Below are 21,256 nucleotides of genomic sequence, written 5' to 3'. Positions count from 1 at the left end.
GGGCTTATATGGAGTTACATTTCCGAGGAGCGTGTTTCACCGAAAACGAATAGTATGTCCCGTATAATATGATAATATTATATTATACATACGTTTCAGCTACGGTGGTCTTGGACGCGTGTTATTTTTAAATAATTTTTTTCAAACTTTTGCGGAAAATAACAGTGGTATACCTATATATTATTATAATTTATAACTGCAGCAGTTACATTACAGCAATGTTTTATTGCGGAATCGTGTGCGTCGGGCATACTTACGATACCTATTACACGCAGAAATACGCGGTCTGTGCGAATCGATCATTCCGCCGAGTGCGTACGTAATATTATAATATATTATGATATTCGAACCACAGATGCGAAAACGGCAAGCGAATACATTTATTACAATATAATATTATGTAAAATATCGTTCGAGTGCGGTGCCCAATTATTCAGGCCCCCCTACCTATATAACAATATGTTATGTGCGTTGCAGTCTTGTAAAGTATTTGGAAAGTATTTTATAAATAGGTACTGTCTTGGCCGTAAAAGCGAATTAGTAATTACCAAATTAATTTTTTACCTAATTGTATGCGGTGAATAATAAAAACTAAAAAGTATTTGAACAGTGTCTAAATATGTACCTACATTTCAAGTATTTGTATTTGTTCATAAACAATTATAAATATAATTTCAAAAGTATTTTTTACAAGACTGGTTTGTTGGGGGCCTGCGAGAAATTATATGTAGCATGTAGGTGGTACTGTGGTAGGCATATATAATAATATATTCATATACATATTTATAAAAAAACATTTTTATTAGTATAAAGGAATTTTATATTGTTAATTATTATGTACAGTAAAATAGTAAATGTACCTACGTCCTACTTATAAGGATAAAAGTTTAAAAGTACCTATTAGTATAAGTTACTCATAAGTTTTGTCATAACTAAACCTCTCTGTCATCCTAAAATCATAGATAGTAAAAAATGGACGGACCTTACCATTAATAGTGTTTGCACGAATAGAGAGCATGTTACCATAAGGCATAATATAACAGTAGTTATTGAAATATAGTTATGAGTAATCAATATCAAAAGAAAAATGATCAAATAAAAATAAGATCTAAGTATACTAAACTATTATTGTTTCAAAACCTATGAATTAAATCAATTTAAAATTATTGTTGGACTATATTATTATGAAAATTAATTTTTTTTGTTATCATTTATAAATTACATATTATCATAGAACAATATTATCAACTCATAAGTTATAATAACCACTGAAACCCACTGTGGTATCTAGAGTTCTCTTCGGGCCCATACATTTATTTATTATCTAGGTATGCCTTAAATCCGTCACTGTACCTACCTAAGTACCTATGGGTTACCTATAAAAATATAAATCTAGTAAAAAATTAACTATATACCTACATATTGTAAAAAGCGCTAGATCGTGTATTTTAATCAATAAAAAATGTTATTGAATTAGCAATCGTACGCCATAAATAATAATATCGCTATGTAAGAATGTATTCAACACCACTGTGCGTTTGTGCTCGACGATTAATCATGGGTTTAGGACGAGGATTGTACAGCTTATTATATTTCCAATGCATTAGGCAGATAATTTTCTTAGGATTTAAATTTAAATATACGGTTCGTTTAAATTTAGTGATTATGCATACCGAGTTCCAATTTAATAATATTATTCATTAGTCGATCTAAGAAAGGAAAAAGGGAGGTAGGATAGACACAAAATATGCACCTACATAATATGTATATGCTAGATAGATAGGTTCATATGAATTAAATATGCGTGGTTTTAAAAACCAATAAACATAAAATACTGGTATCTAAGTACAGAGAGATAACAAAATGACACCAATAATTATAAGACATTTTCTACGTAAATAAACAAAAAAAGGTATCCTTGGAATGGTATGCATCTTCAGCCGCCATAGCTGTCTTGTACATTGAAATATTGGAAAAATAAAAATGTATGCCCCACGGTAGCCCTTAATAGTGGGAAATTAGATTTTATATCGACATAAATGTTGACGGTCCAAGCGTGTGACCTATAGGGTTACTTGGGGCAGTAATGAAAAAAAGTAAAATGAAAAATATGAAGGACTTGTGACTTTGTTAGTTGTGGTGTACATTTGATTTTAACATTATACATAATATATTCTTCTAGAACTAATTGAGACCCATGTTATTTGTAACTCTGTAAGATTGCATGGGAGGCAACTATAATATACTCGTTTTTCCATAATTTCTAATTAAATTTTAAAACCGCCCCGAGCCGCGGCGTTTGACGGTACCACCCATGATTTATTAATAATATGAATAATAGCAGCGGTTTATAATATTATAATTTGTAGCGATAGGTACGCATGTTTTATATTGTATTATAAATTATAATATTATATTATGATAATATAGTGATGGACATAATATACTTACCGGCCGGAAGAACTGTCGGCGATTTTCACCGCCGGCGAACACCGACCGTTGCGTTCAGTCATCGGACGCGCACGGTATATAATATCATAACGCGCGCGCTCCCGATGGTGGTAAATCAACCGACTCGTGCGCCATACCTACGCGACCGCTCACCACGTTATTGTTGTGACGACGACGACGACGACGCGACGCCGCCGCCGCCGCCGCAGTCCGCACTGCAGTAGTTCGACTGGTACGCGCTTCTAACATAAAAACATTACGAATAATAACGCGAGATAACGGCTCGTAGGTATATTAATATGATATTATTATACAGGTGGTCGATTTTTATGACTATTACGTCCCCGTGATTCGTGTTCGTATTGTCGGTATAACATTTCATATTTTAAACATTTTCTCCAGTAGGTCCTACCTATAGTATAATTAATAACCGTTTGACCACTGTAAGCCCGTAACCGCACGACGACAAGTTGAATATTATATTTGAAGACTTTTAATGTTCTTTTCCACTACGTAACGTTCGCGTGTACGTGCATTTAATGACCTAGTCCGTTTGCTATATACGATCGGTCCCCCAAAGTTGCATTTCTAGGTACCTAACAATACTGTGGTTAATAATTACATATTTTGTAATCTCCTTATCAGTTGTGTTCTGAACAATGTTATGCCGTGTGTACGAAAAATATTGAGCTATATTCAAATACACGATAAAGGTGGGTCTCCACTATACACGTTCACGTAAACCCTGTGATTGGTTGGTTAGGATACCACACGATACCATGTTCTATACATGGCTGAACATTTTTCGTGTATAGTGGAAATCTGCCTTTATAACCCTTAAAACCGGGTAACATGGTTAATATGGTATAGGTACCTATATCCAAAAGACAACCATATAGCGTTCTGCCAAGTTGGGCTTTAACACGTCGTGTTAAATTATGGTGAACTGCACTTTTATTCATCAAATGAATAGGCTTGTTTAGGTTAAATGATTTCACTAGGTATAGTCATTATTTAACCTAAAGTTATAGTTCACCGATGTGATCCCTATTAATATTTAATAGGTGCGACCAAGGCTTCAAACGTAATAATAACGTTGTATTTGGCAAAAAATATTGAAATTTATAAACGTAATTACAAGGAAAGCGATAATCAAAAATAATTAAATACTGAAAAACAAAACATAACACAAAACGTAATTTATAGAATATCATTGAATGAAAAATAACGTAAAACGAAATTATGTAAAATCCATATATTTAAAAGTTATATTGGTTTCGTAGAAATAATTATTTCATGCATACGGACATCAGAAATGATTATATAATATATTATATTTCGTAACCGGGCCATTGCCTACCCCGCATTAGTTATTATTAATACATTTAATAGGCATTAACACTATTGTAAATAACAATAAACGCAAAACTTGTATAACGTTTTAATTCTAAATAACGATAAACGTAAAACTTGTATAACGTTTTAATTCTAAATAACGATAAACGCAAAACTTGTATAACGTTTTAATTCTAAATAACGATAAACGTAAAACTTGTATAACGTTTTAATTCTGAATAACGATAAACGCAAAAATTGTGTAACGTTTTAATTGTAAATAACATAAAATGGAAATTTTTTAACATTCCACGTTAAATTAATTTTACATTTCTAAAATCCTTTTCATGAATTTTTAACTAAAAAATAAATTTACATGTTTTCATAATTTTTGTGATTTAGACAAATTAATCAAAAACTGAACTTCGAACCCTTTTAAAAAAAAATTTTTCGTATGTACTTCGATATTTTTTAATGTTATATGTTAGGTTTGGTAAATCATTTTTTTTTTAGTGGGGCTTAGAAAATAACGAAAATTGGTGAATTATACGATATAATATATCTGTGGAGTGTAAACACACCAGACACGGGTGCTACGTTATTTCTACCCAATTATGTTTTATTTTATGAAGTTAGATACTTAATTAGTTAAATTTAGGTACATCGTAATAAGTACTATCATATTAACATGTAAACTGCGTTCTACTGAATGCGCATAAATGTATCATAAGTAATTACTACGAGATGTGTTAAAAAATATCTAGACTATAAAATTCTTACAGCTTTAACGAAAACAATTACTATAACTTTATCGATAATTTGCTTGTGTCAAATCATTAATCAGTTATATATTATAATTTCTATTATTCTAATAAAAAAGTTAAAACGGTATCCTTGGGTGACTTTTGGATTGTAACTCCCTAGTAGGTACGTTACGATAGGCGTTCAATTAAATCTTACCTACACTATATGTTAAGATGACAGTATTATGATGCATTTATAAGTGTTTAGCAGACCCGCTATACGAAAGAAAAGTTTAATAAGTAGGTAGAACAGTAGTGGGTAATAAATATTCATGATTAAAATATGAATCATATTTTATAATTTTTATAATATGAACATTAGAGAAAAGACGCCGAACTCTGTGATTAAAGTGGTCTAAATTAGTAGCATTATTATTTGTCATTCATAAGTTTTACCATTTAGATAAAATAATAAACAATCAATAATAGGCCATGCTGTACCCACATATATAAAACATGACTAATTGGCGGAGCACATTTCGAAAGTTGAAATAAATCTATCTTTTTTCACTCCGGCCGGCTATGTTCAGCGTCCTACCTAATGTTTATGGATGTAATATTATCTTGAAGGTTTCAACTACTATCTATACTATCTTTGAAAGTTTGAAACTATCCCTAGTCCACGAACTAATCGCTAACTAAACAAACTCAATTACTTGTCGAGAATAGTAATTTTCGTAAGAAAAACTGTATATAAATCAAACGATTGCAGTCAGCCGAGTGAGGTACCGTACGTGCCAACGAAGGGTTGCATGTGCCTATTACAATTTTACAGTCGCGTGTCAAAGTTCAATGTTTTCAAGTAAAATGTTCATAGCTTCGACTTTATATTTTGTTTTAACCACATTTCTTTTTAACTTCATAAAATAAATCATAATAAGCATTAATAAATAAATAAATAAATAAATAAATACATAAATAAAATTAATAACTCCGTATCTTCGCAGTTCGTACAACGTCTGATTGAAACAATTCATATCGAAATGGTCTAAATGAATGTATAGTCCAACTATAAAAATAACGCTCAACGGTGCATTCTATAAAATGTAATATCTTAAAGACTAAAAGTGCAATATAATATAGGGAAATATATTCGCGTTTCTGCAGGTTGTATAGCCTAGCCTATAGATATTAAAAACAATTTTTCTATAGTTTAAAGGTTGAACGTTGAACTCATATTATTTTTGTTATTATTATGATAATTAATTAACCACGGACGGTGGCAGGCGGCAGCACTAACAGTGATCTGCAGCAGTATCTACCTAAGAAATCCGAGACTATACGTAGACGACGCGGAGTTGTACTCGCCGCGGTAGGACGATTAAAAGACAAAGAGAATTCGATATAATATTGTAAGTAGTATGTATCTACTAAGATAATATTCGTGGCTAACATGAGTGAACAGTGGCGATTTCTTATATATACGGCTATTGCAGCAGCATGTTTTCTAATTTAATATTATCCGACTATCAGAGTTGAGGTGGCAAAGAACAACTGCCCGAGGTTAATGTTAAATGTTTTTTACGTTGTTGTGCCATGTTACATTGTTTTTTCAAAATAATTTTCGATAATTTTATTTTTTGTCCCTATCTGACAACACTCTTACGAGAAAAAAATATTATTGGAACTAGTCAGAGGACAAAATTAAATTAAGTTTGTAAACTATGGCATCTTCCAAGCATCTATACTAGTAGGTATTATCTATATTAGTGTATACTAACAGTCTCGATTGAATAGATAATTAAAAGGTCATATCTTTTCTTTTATTTGTACCTATTTAAGTTTCGGAAGTCGATTAAATTATTATACCATCATTTAAATATTAAAATTCGTTTGCACATTAATATACAAAATAAACATAATATAGCCATGTATGTATTGTTGTGGTAATATAGGTAGTATTAATATTTTGCAAAGGGTGAGAGAGAGAGAGAGAGAGAGAGAGAGAGAGTATAATAAAAAAACAGACATAGCACCGATTGTCAACAAGGCAGATGATTAACGAATTACAGTATTTACCAACACACATTCGACACACGCGATTACCAACAATCATCGTTATTGTTGTAACATTAAAAAAAAAAACGTGTGAAATGAAAACGAGTCACGACACGATAGGTATAAGACATTAAGGCAACATATACCTACTGCACTCGGATTTACAGACTACCTATAAAGCTATTGCATTCTCACACGAACTCATGTACTCTGGAAACGGTTGAATGTATCGATTATTGCGATATTAGAGTTTGCGAATTTTTTGTGAGGAATATTTTATTCATAATTTGTACGCAAAGTACGCAGGCAGCGAGTTGAATATAAAATATTACACGTGTTGAGTATAATATAAAACTATAGAAGGCGTATCCGATTAGGAACTTGATTTTGATGTACCTATATCCAACGATAAGTCAATGGATAAAGTATTCTATATGATGGCGGTCTGTTGCAATAATGCCCGTCGCGCATAATATCGTAAACACTAATAATATTATTATGTACCTCCTTCGTGCTCATATCGAACGCAAATAAACTATGTTATTTAATGTTGTATATTTTGTAACTATTTATTTAACATACCTAATAGGTATAATATACGTCAGCCATACCTACCTATAAATGCTTAAAAAAAATGTAGGTATCTATACAGTTTATTTTGTTTATTGTACACAGAATTAACAATGACATTGCATTTTTTGAAGAAAATTACATTTATTTAAATATTTTTCTGCAGTTGAAATAATTGGTTAACCTGGCTTGATCAACCTCTGATCCACGTGCAATATATTTGCCATTGCCACACCTTTCGTAACGTTAATATTGAACCATAATACTATGTTTAATATAAATTATCAAACTGACATATTATTTTGTATTATCTTATTAAAAAAAAATAAGAATAATAAACGAACTAGGTCCAATTACAATTGGAAATGAATTATATTATATTTTTAAGTAGTGTGAATTCCCGAAATCAACTAAATGAAAATGTCATAATATATTGAGTATAGGTAGTGTTTAATACAAATAATATATAGGTACAAATATATTCCTATTCCATTAAACTATGTTTGAACTAAATATTCAATGACAAAATAGACCTTGAAATCTTTCAGCGTAAAGACACTGTAAACACATAATTAAATTTAAATATTCGATTAGTATTTATTATATCTGCCAGTTAATCGAATCAACCAACTAACTCAGATTTTGCACAGCCAATAGTAATACTCATAGATTAAAAATCATAAGTATAACATGAGAGTTGAAAGAACAGCTAAAAATACTTTTGGGCAAAACGAATGTGTTATATTTGTATTATAAATTTAAAAAAGTGAGAAATCATCACACTCGAAAAACGATTCTACTAACCATCTGCACGCGTAGCTGATCAAAAATATATCGATCAATAGGATACCAAACCTCATTAACATCATATTGGTCGATCAATTTATAACCGATAGGAGTTTTATCATCGATCCAAACGATATTGAATCTCGAGATGTTGGTAATTTCAGTTTTTTTTTAATATTTTAATTACATTTTTTAAACTATATAACATACAACTATATATAAGTTTATATCAAAAAATATTAGAATATAATAAGTGTAATTTTGATTTCGATTTCAGGAGAAAAAATACTGATTACTGATGGTTAGAATTGATGCTCTAGAAAAAAGAAACATAAAATTAAATATAATTAATTTTTTTTATCGATTTTGTAATTTAAAAATAATCTTTTTTTAGTGTTTAATTATACAACACGCTTTCTCATTTTTAATACTCTTGTAATTATAGACAATAATTATCTAAAATAATACATTAAAAATTATTATACGTTATTATTGTTTATAAACGATATTACTAACTACCTGCTTCATAACATTTACAATTTAATTCTAAATTTACATCGGAGTTATAATTTTGCCTAATTCAATGCGCCGTTGAAATTCTTTGCTGAATTCTTTTTTTTTTTAATTTGATTGATTTGAATACATGATCAATAAAACCTAAAACTTCATAAATTTAAATAACTTGTTTAGCCGATGTTATATACTAGTTTTAAAATGTTTGTATGACTCTATTTTATAATGAAACGAATTATATTAAATATATGTATTTATGTCAAGATAATTGTTTAGAGAGATTTGCTTAAAAATAATATTTAAATCACTTTCGAGCGTTTAAATAATACTATATATTTTAACATATTATTATGTTTAGTAAATATATTGAGTTTTGATTACGTTTTCCAGATAAAAATAAGAAAAATTAGATATTAAATAAGTTTAAAATAATTATTTAATTACATAAATTCATAATTTTGAAATTTGATTGATTGAAATTTTAAATACATAAAATATTTATTTTGTAATTATCAGCCATCAAATTTACTCGTTGTTAAAGGACTTGTCAATATTGTCAATATTAATTTACACATTACTTTGACATTAATGATGACAGGTTTATGATAAATGTATTATGCATACAATAAAGATTAAACAATTTAATTTATCACTTGAAAAAATATAATTATTATTATATACTCAATTCCAAAAGAGAAATAAGGTTTCAATAAATTAATTTGTGAATTAATATTTCTGATTTCCATATTTAGTTTGATTCGTATGTATAATTTCCGGTCAAAAAAAGTTTCTAATATACTAATATATATTCAAATATAATATATCGAATCCGAACAAATCATACATCTAATGGCATATAATATGTTTCATTAAAATATACTCATATAAAATAATATAAAATATTCTATAGCAACCTTAAAAGTGGTTATAATTATAAGAACTATTTAGATTCTGACGTTAAGACAATTATTAATTTATAGAGAAATTAAGAAAAACTGTTAAAAAATTAAATCAAACAACCCGTTTTTAATAAAATTCAGACATTTTTTGATTAAAAGCAGAGCTTTTCCAAAATTGGTTGTTAAACTAAAATATTTTCAGGTTTAAATATATACGTAGGTAGTTATATAACTGTCTTGCACTAGTAATTAATTTTAAATATCAAATATCAAAAAATATGATTTATCATTGTTTTGTGTTGACAATAAATTTCGTAGTACCATCGCACAGACTGGCACGTAGGTACACCGCATACAAATAATAATTATTTTTTATGCCATTCTAAAAAATATTGTTTGTTATATCGGATTTAAAAATTATAAGGGATAATATATTTATATATTATATTATATTTTGTAATACAAAATACTAAAATCTAACCATGAGGTTAAGACTCGTAATTCGTATCAATTAAAGGTATTATATTTATTATATTTATTAAATGCAAATATGTCAAAATTGTTTAAGAAAAATTGTTATGTTAAAGCCCAAAATGTAATTAAAAATTCAAACTTTTATCTGTACGCCATTTAGAAATTAATACATGCCACAACTGAAAACTACGAATGATGACGGTATAGAGTATACGAATAATATGCATGGTGGCATATTTATATTATATATATTTTTGATGTGAACTAAATTGGCTTTGATTGAGTTAATAGACGTTTATAAGCATACAATTTATAATAATATACTTCCTAGAGAGAGAGATATATAAAAAAGATAGGTCCAGAATGTTCAATAATATCTTAAATATAACATAAACATGTTATATATATATAATATAAAGTATTTTAAGCATATTCGTTATTCATATATAAGTATATAATACATTTTATATTACATGTATTATATATAACTGTACCTTGTTATTAGGTTTATTGCCATATGTTGGTGAATAAACGCACCTATATACCTACCATAAATATACTTTAAATTATGGTTTAAACCGCTTAAATACGGGCTAATAACATTTCAATCGTAAAATATATTCTTATAATTATATACTAATATGTACCTATAATATATATTGGACGTCTACCAGAGTAATAAGAACAAGATTTAGGGATAGGGTGATATTGTTGATTTATATCCATTTGGGATTTGTATATGCTAAATAATAATTAATTTAATCAAATGTATTTATTAATAATAAATAATAGTGCTCAATTGTGGACTACTTTAAATAACTATTAACTGATATTATAATTACTTGACATTTGGACCCACTTTAAATGTTTAAAATAATTACACAGGTTAAAACAAAATATATGGCTAGGGGAGATTCTAGATAATATGCTATCTAATTAGGAATATAAGAGGTAGGTTGTTTATAGAAATGTAGAATGTATAATATAATGTAAAATATATTCAGTGTATCTCATCGTGTTTGCCCCAGCAGATAATATGCTTAATATATTGTTTTATTTATCGGGTGATTACGAAGTTTGAGGTAGCCATTTTGCATTACCTCAACAAAAAGTTAAATCATATAATTAAATTTGAGTTTTGTCATATTTTATGACACTATTTAATTTAAATGGAAATTAATAAATTAAATTTTTTATGTGATTATTGGGACTAAAACGTTTCTAAATAATCCGAATGATAAAAATGTGCAAGGGATATACAGTGCCATAGTTAATAAATAAATTAACATAATATCGTAGGTATATAATATTATATCATTATATACACCTGGAAAGTCAATATACTACTGAGGTCGGTTTCATATTATTATTTGAATACCTAGTAATAATAAAACAAACTAATCAATTCCTACTTTTAAGAAGTACTTGTGTGTAATTTAAATAAGTTTTAATGGATACTAAACCATTATAGTAGTGGGTATTATTAATTAATAAAGTTTTACTGGAAAATATACCTACTTGAAAAATAGTGTATACATACATCACTGTTTACCTCTGGATACAAGATACATTCAACATTTGAATGAATACTGTCAATAGATATAAGTAGATAGGTACCAGCGTGTAGGTACCTACATATAAGTAAAACTGTTAAGACTTAAAATGTGAAATACTATTTATTTTATTTTGTTTGATATTAAGCCTTTTAGTTATATACTGATATGTACTTACCGAGGAATAAGTTATAATAATATTAAATATGTACAACAAAGAGAGATAGTAGACACGATAGCAGTACCTATAACATTGTCCGAAATTTGAATTGTGAAAAAAATTTCGCAAACTTCCTACACATACATACGAGTATTATACCATTATCTGTGTTTAATATTAATATAGTTTTTTTATAATTCTAAAATAATTTGTACAATACACGGATTATTAGTGATTACTATTATGAATTAGTACAGATACTATTGCAGAGATTTTCAAACTTTTTTTACGATTTTAATTTTATGATTCCGTCCATCAGCTATAATATGGAAACAATTATCTGGATACTAGGTACAATTAACAAAGATCAAAAGGTATAAGATACTTCCTGCACGTTGCAGCATCATGCAGTTGTTGTTATATATGTTTTCCCATGTATAGGTACTTTACACCTATATATAGCATGAGGTTACAAACCTATGGCATGCGTGCTAAAAGATGCACGTTGTACAAATTTTAACAAATAACCAGGGACCTACTTTAAGTATTTTTATTTTCGTATTATTGCATTTAATGAAACGAAAAAGATAGTGAAAAATGTTCTCTATTATTTCTTAATAATACAATTCAACATAATAAAATTTTGAAATTTTGAAACTCGTTTCCAGACATAATATTTTATACTTTGAAAAAAGTTGCGAAGTCCAAATACACTCAATATTTGCAACATAATATATAGTTGTGAAAGTTTATTTCCACAAAGAATACAATCAAATGAAAACAGGAATAATACGTTGATATAATATGGATGAAGCTAATGCAGCTTGTTATTCATTAACTCTTAAAACTAACAAAAAACATAGGTAACCCGATATTAAAAAAAATTGTTTAAAGGTACCTACTTACAATATGAACATAGTGTTATTACTGTCAAGTGAATTTTTTCAAGAATTTGTTTACAAAATGTCAGCACATGATACGCAAAATGTTCCTTGAATTGCCTCATGAATTATATTGTGAGAAAATTGATCATATACCTACGAATATTTTTGTTTTCTTACGTTCCACTATCAGATGTTGTTTTAGTGGTATACGGTATATACCTAGGCAAGTATAATAACAATAAAAATATTGTATACCTATTCCGTAACATTCGATCGGAATGAATAACGATATATAATAATATGGTCGATACGATCTGCACGAAGAAAGCTGTTGGTAAGTTTATATTAATTTTATCTAACTGCAATAATATGATAATGTTGGATGTCCAACAGAACGCATTGACGTCAACCTGATTTCGTTGTAGGAGAAATCTGCGTTTGATGTTGCTGCAGCACCGAATGCCGATAGGAGATACACCGCCACACCTTCGCCGATAAATCTTTTACGAAATAATATTACGATGATCGCCATTTAGCACTACCATTGATCGTATCGTCACATACAATAATTATTGTATTACAAGTTACAATATAATATTCATATCTACCTGTCATACACCTACCGCGGCTACTTAGTGAAATCGTTTTTTTCCCATTATGAAATGGACACCATTTTTTCATTGCATTTCATGAAATACGAGTACAAAATCATTAAATTGACATCAAATCGTGTCATTTTTTTACGATTTGTATTCGTCGATATGCTATGTGTAAAACAAAAACACACGTTCAGCTTTCTTCATGACATTGAACGAATTACAATTTGTTTGATGGATAGTATGTTAAAAAAATCATTTTAAATTTCGGAAAATGGACAACTGGGATTTGACAAATAGACAATTTTAGTACGCGACAATTGGCAATGAATAACTACAAGTACGAAGAGCTTGTATATAATATGTTCAAAATAAATCAAGAATACCAGTTTACAGATAGATACTTGGGTGCAACCGGTGTAGTTGCGGCGTAATATTGCATATAGAATACACGACATTATAACAGTGTATACATATTATTTATTTTAATAAATTTATACATGTACGAATATTTAATTTATGTAACTGAACACCACGGCGGGTGCTGAACTACGCATACCTACCGGTTAGATGCTTTCGGCTTACCACAGTTTGTCTGGTTGATAATGGTCAGTCATAATATAGACGCGACGATGAGTGCCGCAAGTGTTACTAGAAAAATACCGTGCGTAGGTGGTACCTATAATATATTATTGCGATAGGTACAATAAATCGCAATCGGAAATATTATTTTTCAAACGATTCGCGGACTACCGACAGATAAACGAATTCGTTCCGCGAATATGATTTTGCGTGTTTCGATGGCTATCCCGCAGAAAAAAAGTGTACATGTTCTTAACGTTTTCTATTCGTCAGAAACCGTGTGTTTGATCGCGTATTTTTTGTTATGCTCGCGGACGAATTATGATGGGTAGTATCTACAGTATATAATAGGTATAGTATATATAGGTAAACGCATAACGGGAATATAGTTAAAAAATAATAACAATATAAATAATAATATGCGGTCCAGTATTTTTTCCTTATCTATCTATATATACGAAACTGCGACAAATTAAATACCTGACTAAAATTAATTAACCGAATCATAACTCATAAGCGATTAAAATATTATTATACCTATAATCCATCATCGTTTATGTTCAAATGCCGACGAGTTACGATAAGTTATTATTATCAACAACCCACTTTTCTTATTGCCCTGCGTACCCATTTCAACGAATCGAACGATGCACATTTCATAAAAAATTCTATAGCCGCATATGAAATTGCTCCAATAATAACGCGGCAATAAGTGTAACATTAAAAATATAATAATAGCAAAGACGGCCGCGCTCGCGTATGCATGTTAATTCGGCGCGCGCGCTCGTCCGGCCCTAGCACGATCCACATTATTATTATTATTATTATTATTATTACAACAGATTAAATTAATATATAATATTATACAATGTGTATACGCGCGTATGTACATTATAATAACGTTTTAATATCAATTTGCGCAGAGAGCAACAGCCGGCGACGGACACGGCGGACACGGCGACTACGATGATTAAACAATGATAAATTAATTGATGCGAATTGATTGGCTATTGGCCGCGGCGGCGGACTTTTAATTAACGGAAGGAACGCGGCGCCGCCGGCGGACTGTGTGTGCGCGCGCGTGTGTGAGTGTTAAGTTTGATTATAACTTATACTAACACACACACACATTAATAATAATATATAGTCAAACGAGTAATAATATTGATAAAAATATTATGTAGAGCACTCGTACGTGTGTTCACGTTGTTATAATTATTACCTGCGCGACGCGCGTTAAATAACATATATTATTATAATGCATGGGTACCCACCTCCATAGGTACCTAAAATAATATTATTATTATTATTTATTATTTTATGCATTTTCGTTTTATGGTTTTGTGGTATAGATTTCACGTGCGTGTGTGTTTGCGTTGAACGGTATTAGGTATATATATACACAGTTACCTACACCCATACAAGGTGATCCATTTATAGGTGTCCACACACAATTTTAAATTTTTACTTTTTTGAAAATATATTTTTTCCTACTCAATTTTATGTCATTGAGAAACCACATTTTTATCGTTAACATTTTTCAAGTATTCTTATATATCTGAACTACAATATAATTACATGTTTAATTTCATATTCCAAAGCTGAATATTTTTTGGAGTGTTTTTGTATAAAAAACGTATTTTGAACGGGTATTAGTTATATAATTGTTGAGGATTAAAGTTTAGGAGAGCAGAGTAGGTGGCATGGGGGTATCCGAAATGTTGGTCCATTATTTCACTCGTCAAAACTTAAAAGACTCACCACGAGTTTGAAGTTATAAGTTTATAGCTAATTACCTACTCTTAGACACTCAAATGAATCACCTTGTATGATGTAGTTACACCGTCTTCGTCTTCACCGCTAATAACGAAAATATATAATATACTAACGACTACCGGGGCGGGCGCAACCGGTTTCGTATACCTATACTGTATATTATAATAATATTAATATTCTCTACGGCGATATACCAATACCCGGCCGGTAGTTTTTCGTTTACGGATATGATGAGATTTACGCGGCGCTTCGGTTCCGAGAGATCGTCTAGGTATGTTATAGGTATTATTATTATTATTATTATTATTATTATTACTAGCTGCGATGTGTGAGCTGCAGGCCTCGATGGCAAATTAATAATAATATGATGCATAAGTATATTATGCCTTATACTATATTATAATACATCAACAGACAACAAATTATTGTTAACATTTCGTCTGACCTTTGTGCGTCATAAAATTTCAGTTGTTACGTTACTATACAATATTATATTGTATTATTGTTACGAACTACGAATTGCGAGACGAATTAATAATACATGTGATTTATCATAATAATAAATAATCATACATATTATTACAGGTGTAGTACGCGTTACGCGTTTATTTCCGCGAGGCGGTTCGGGTTCAACGACGGCTGCACCGAAGGAAAAAACCAATAAAACTTCGTCAATTTTACGATCGAAAAAATTATCATGATTTTAAGTTCCTATATAATATACGTTGGTTTATTATATACGGTTAAATATTTTATATTATAATGAACAGAGTGATTCATCAAGCATACTCATCCCCCCCATTAATTCCCTAGATAATAAATTTATTCAAACTAGGATTTTTGGAACTCTTAAGTATACTTATGGATCATATTTTCAAATACATACATTTTTTATACTATTTAAGGAGTGTACGTGTAGTTCTTTAGCGATACGAACTTCATTTTTCAAATTAGACCCACTCTTTTTTCCAATAAATTGGTCGTAATCATATTATTTTTTCGAAAATGTTGATGTATCTAAATAAAAATTCGTTTGAGTAGGTAGTTTTTGTCACTTTTTGAGTTCTTTAATTTTGTATACTAAGGATAATATGACCGGGATAACTGATAATGGTTTTGGAAGATATAACGGGCCATGGCCGATGAGGAGTGAGGGCTATGATGATTTTAAAATCGTATATTTATTATTATTATAATCTATCAACATTTTACATTTTCTAAACATTTTCCCGACAATAGTAGGTGAATACTAAATCTAATATAATATTTATTTTTATATTTTAAAAGCAGTTTTTTAAGGAGTACCTAGGTATTATCCTTAGTATATACATTTTAATAATTCAGAAACTACTAGTTTAAATTTTCATGATTTAGAATTTGGATACATAAATATTTTCAAGAAAATCATCTGCTCTATCATTTACATTAAAAGAGGTTGGTTCTCATTTGAAATCACCACCGGACACTAAATGGTATAAACAAAATATCTATACAATTTAAAATATGGTCTTTATAAATATTTAAATACAAATTATAACAATCGGAGTTTGAATAAATATTCAGAGACAGAGAGAGAGAGAGTGAGATTGGGGTGAGCATTCTCGGTGCTTCACCCTGTACGCCATCATAATATTATTATACGCGTATAACCCGAACAGTCTAACAATAATTATATTACTGTACAGTGTATATAATATTATTATAACAGACTGTGGTAGGTACCTATAATGTGCCTAATAATACCAATATTGCATGTATATATATACATATTTATTTATTTATTTATATGTAGCCGTGTATGTAGAGGTATATTACGTACAATATATTATTATTTAGCACCGGCATAAATAATGTGCAATAACTCGCGGTTGTGCAAGCCCGCAGTGTTTTTTCGTCGTAATAACGTTCCGTATACCGCGTTTTCGTGTACCTATCTGTATAGTTGTCTGCATAATATACGCGGTCGGGTTAGGGTTGAGGTGTGGTGAGGGGGTGGGTGGTGGTTTATGACGGCGGAGTGCCAGGGAGGGCCGACGGACTTACGTAGTACGGAAGACTCGCGTATAATATACGACCGCCGCCGCCGCCGCCGCTGACCCGCAATAATAATGATATACATATTATAAACGTCCTGCGGTCATGGACGTCATGGTGGTGCCGTCGCTCGTCTGCAGTGTGTACATATACGTAATTTTACATAATATTAAAATATTATCTCCGTTTTTGCGGATATTACTCTTAAGAGACAAAACATCGAGTTTACCATTATGCGTATCTACTACTGCAACACGAGTATAATATTTAGGTACCTATGTATAATTGCAGCGGAAGGTGATACATATTTTATTTGGAGGGGCTAAAGCCCCGGTTCTATTTTATCATGATTATGTTACTATACTTTATTATTTAAATGAATAAAATAAGACTTCTGTTAAAGCACAATTCACAGACGGATTGATTATATTTCCACAATACAGTTAATGATTCACCAAGCATGCTCATTGATCACCCCCATTTTCTTTTAATACTATTGATTTATTCAAATTCTGATTTTTAAATTCTCAAGCTTATCGAAAGATTAAGGATTATAATCATAATCAAATACAAATTTCTTTTTTTTATAATTTAAACCATCTTTTTTTGTTTTCTCAAAAATTGTTAAGAAGATGATTTTTTTGAAAATGTCGATGTACCTATAAATCAAAATTCAAACGAGTACCCACTACTTCCTGACTTCTGAGATATCTAACTTTTGCGTACTAAGGATAAAAATGCATTCGACTTTAGAAGATACGGGGGCTACAGTAATTTATAAAATATTTCAAGTAAGGTACTACTAGAGCTATAGACTAAGCTCTGGGTATATAATTATTGGGTAGGTATATTATATTGTATACTCAAATTATCCCTAGTACGTAAAGTTTAATAACTCAAAAACTACTCGTAATACGAATGTCGATTTAAATGCGTAGACGTTTTCAAAACAATCTAATCAACAACTTGCAGACTGTGGTAAAAGTAATTTTTGAAAAATAGAAGTTTGCATCGCCACATAAACATAATACTCCATAAATTATATACATAAATATAACTGGTTAAAAATATGGTCTTTAAGTCTAGGTACAAAAAATTCGATTTTGAATAAATGCATTATTAAAGGGGTGCTTGGTGAATCATCCTGTATAGGTTGGCTTTGATTAATAATTAATATATCTTAGATTTGTATGACACATATTATGAACAAATGTAGGTACCAATAATGTATATTGTATACCTTTTACAAGTGCCTATATTCATAATAACTAATAAGTATACAGTACGAGATTTATTTAAAACTAAAAAAGAATTTTTTTTTCCATAAAAATGTACAATTAAGATAGCTTAAATAATCATGATGAGTTTTCACATGATATTATTATATAGTATATTGTAAAATGTAGCTATATATACCCTAAATATAATAATATATACAGCTAACAGCTACCTATTAATTAGTTATTACTATTTACAGTTGTACGAAGTGTACCTAACTATTTAATTTATAAAATAATAAAATATATTTAAGGACTACATGTCCATAAATTACTCAATATTTATGTGTCAAACTTAATTTAGGTATATAGAGCCATATTATACGAATATACAAATTAAATATTTCGGACTAATTTTCAAATTATCTCATGAATATGGCTCACGAATAGCAAGTCGATACGGACGTTTCTTGCAATGTGTGTCTGGACTAATCGCCAAGTGACCAATATTCATGTAGGCGAAATGCCAAAACCTATTATTTCGGCACGTGACCAGGCATATCTAGACACGTCCGGTTGTGTTTAACAAACGCGGAAATCATGGTTTTAATTACGAGAAACGACAAATTATTGCAACAATTGTGTTTGTCGTACGAACATAATGCCATAATGTAGGCAGATTAAAGTATTACTTTGGCTTCAACTTTGCCCGTGACAAATAAATACTTACATAAAAATAAGATGTACGTATAGGGATATAGTTTATCCGTGACCCGTATGGCCGTATAGAGTGTGAGAATATTAAAAAATGATCTATTCATGTATACCTAAAATCAGGTCTTACATTTGAAAAAAAATTCCGTTTTATGTTATTTACAATTAAAACGTTACACAATTTTTCGTTTATCGTTATTCAGAATTAAAACGTTATACAAGTTTTACGTTTATCGTTATTTAGAATTAAAACGTTATACAAGTTTTGCGTTTATTGTTATTTACAATAGTGTTAATGCCTATTAAATGTATTAATAATAACTAATGCGGGTAGGTAATGGCCCAGATACGGAATATAATATAATTATTTCTAATGTCCGTGTGCATGAAATAATTATTTCTACGAAACCAATATAACTTTTAAATAAATGGATTTTAAATAATTTCGTTTTGGCGTTATTTTTCGTTTCGCGTTATGTTTTGTTTAATGATATATAATATATTTTGTTAATCGTTATGTTTTGTTTAGCAGTTTTTAATTGTTTTTGATTATCGCTTTCCGCTATAATTACGTTTACAAATTTCAATCTTTTTTTTTGTTAAATATAACTTTTTATAACGTTCGCAAGCCCTGCCTAAAATTAATTAGCTCTGACGTGTATGCATATTATTATTATTACAATTTATATTTTATAATAACGAGAGCCAATGAATGTTGTGTCAACGTTGCAATGAAAATCATGCGGAATCGTGTACCAATTTTCTAATACTCTACTAAACAAAATTTCGTTAAAATTTGAAAATAATTTTCTCATTCATCTTTTAGTTATGCATAGTAAAATATATTAAACATTTCAACAGAAAATTCATACAAAACAACAATACTCTTGCACTTATTGTTTGGCAGCCAATAAATGCATAGATATTATAGCTTGTGTGAGTAAGTTATTTTTATGAATTTGTGAGGAATGGGCATTTAGTTTTTAAATTATATTTATATTGTATACTAATTAGTAATAAAGTAATTCAATAAAGAAATGAATAAACTTTTAAACTAAATTTGCTGGCTGTGTAACTAATATTTGTTTACATTCCTTAGTTATAACCGTGCTGCAAGATGGAAGATTTGCTACGTAAACATTTTTCAAACTATAATATATTATTGTTGTATGACTATGTGCATATAAATTATGCACATAATAGATCCAGTTAATATGCATGGAGCCCGATAAACATATCAATGTCTAATTTAAGTAATAGGTAAACGTAGTATTACGTAAGGTTAGGTATATATTATAACTTCTATATGTAAATTTCTAGGCTAGTTTCATGTCACAGTAAAAATAATAGTGCTGTTAAACTCGCAAAATAATGGCAAAAGTAGAAACTATATTTTGACGATAAAATAAAAAATATATATATATTATAGAGAAAAACAATTATTTAGGTACAACAAATGTTCAAACAACATGTCCTCCGGATGTGTTCCCATAAAGCATTTTTTATCGTAAACTATTAATAAAGTACCTAGTTGATTTGTTGGCATTTAATATCAATTTACACTCGTTCAGCCTACACAGTGTAATATATTATTACCAACTTGCATTGTTCATAGCAGTTTTTTCATAGCACCGGTTTATCGATAATAGGAGAACAACAATGGAGATAATACTTTAAGAAAAATCGTTGTGGAATAAATGTATAATCTAATTTTAAAACCACGAACGGCAGTAAAGATAATCATCAATAATTTTTACAAATATCATTAACAATACTTATACCTAGGTAGTAAAACAATTTTTAAAATGGTCAATGGACCAAAGTCACTATTATTTATTTTATTTGGGATATTAAGTACTTTTACTGTAGGTACCTACTAGATCAAATGTACAGATAAAACTATATATTATT

At 29.5% G+C, this 21,256-nt stretch overlaps 1 protein-coding gene across 6 annotated transcripts in view; it reads right to left on the bottom strand.

The window, feature by feature from the left end:
- Window positions 1-21,256, bottom strand: part of LOC132935916 (protein suppressor 2 of zeste) — a 52,134-nt gene that overhangs the window by 21,830 nt on the left and 9,048 nt on the right. Inside the window, exon 1 of one of the 6 annotated variants that reach the window (XM_061002559.1) lies at window positions 2,452-2,645. The exons of the other annotated variants lie outside the window; for them this stretch is intronic. Within the exon in view, the coding sequence (XP_060858542.1) occupies window positions 2,452-2,513 (62 nt within the window). The 5' untranslated portion in view covers window positions 2,514-2,645. Of the gene's footprint in view, window positions 1-2,451; window positions 2,646-21,256 lie in introns of those variants that run through there. 6 annotated transcript variants of the gene reach the window in all.

Source organism: Metopolophium dirhodum, chromosome 1 (genome assembly GCF_019925205.1).
Source record: "Metopolophium dirhodum isolate CAU chromosome 1, ASM1992520v1, whole genome shotgun sequence".
Taxonomy (NCBI): domain Eukaryota; kingdom Metazoa; phylum Arthropoda; class Insecta; order Hemiptera; family Aphididae; genus Metopolophium; species Metopolophium dirhodum.
The sequence above is the reverse complement of the archived record's forward strand: the minus strand, read 5'-3'. Positions and strand labels throughout refer to the sequence as shown.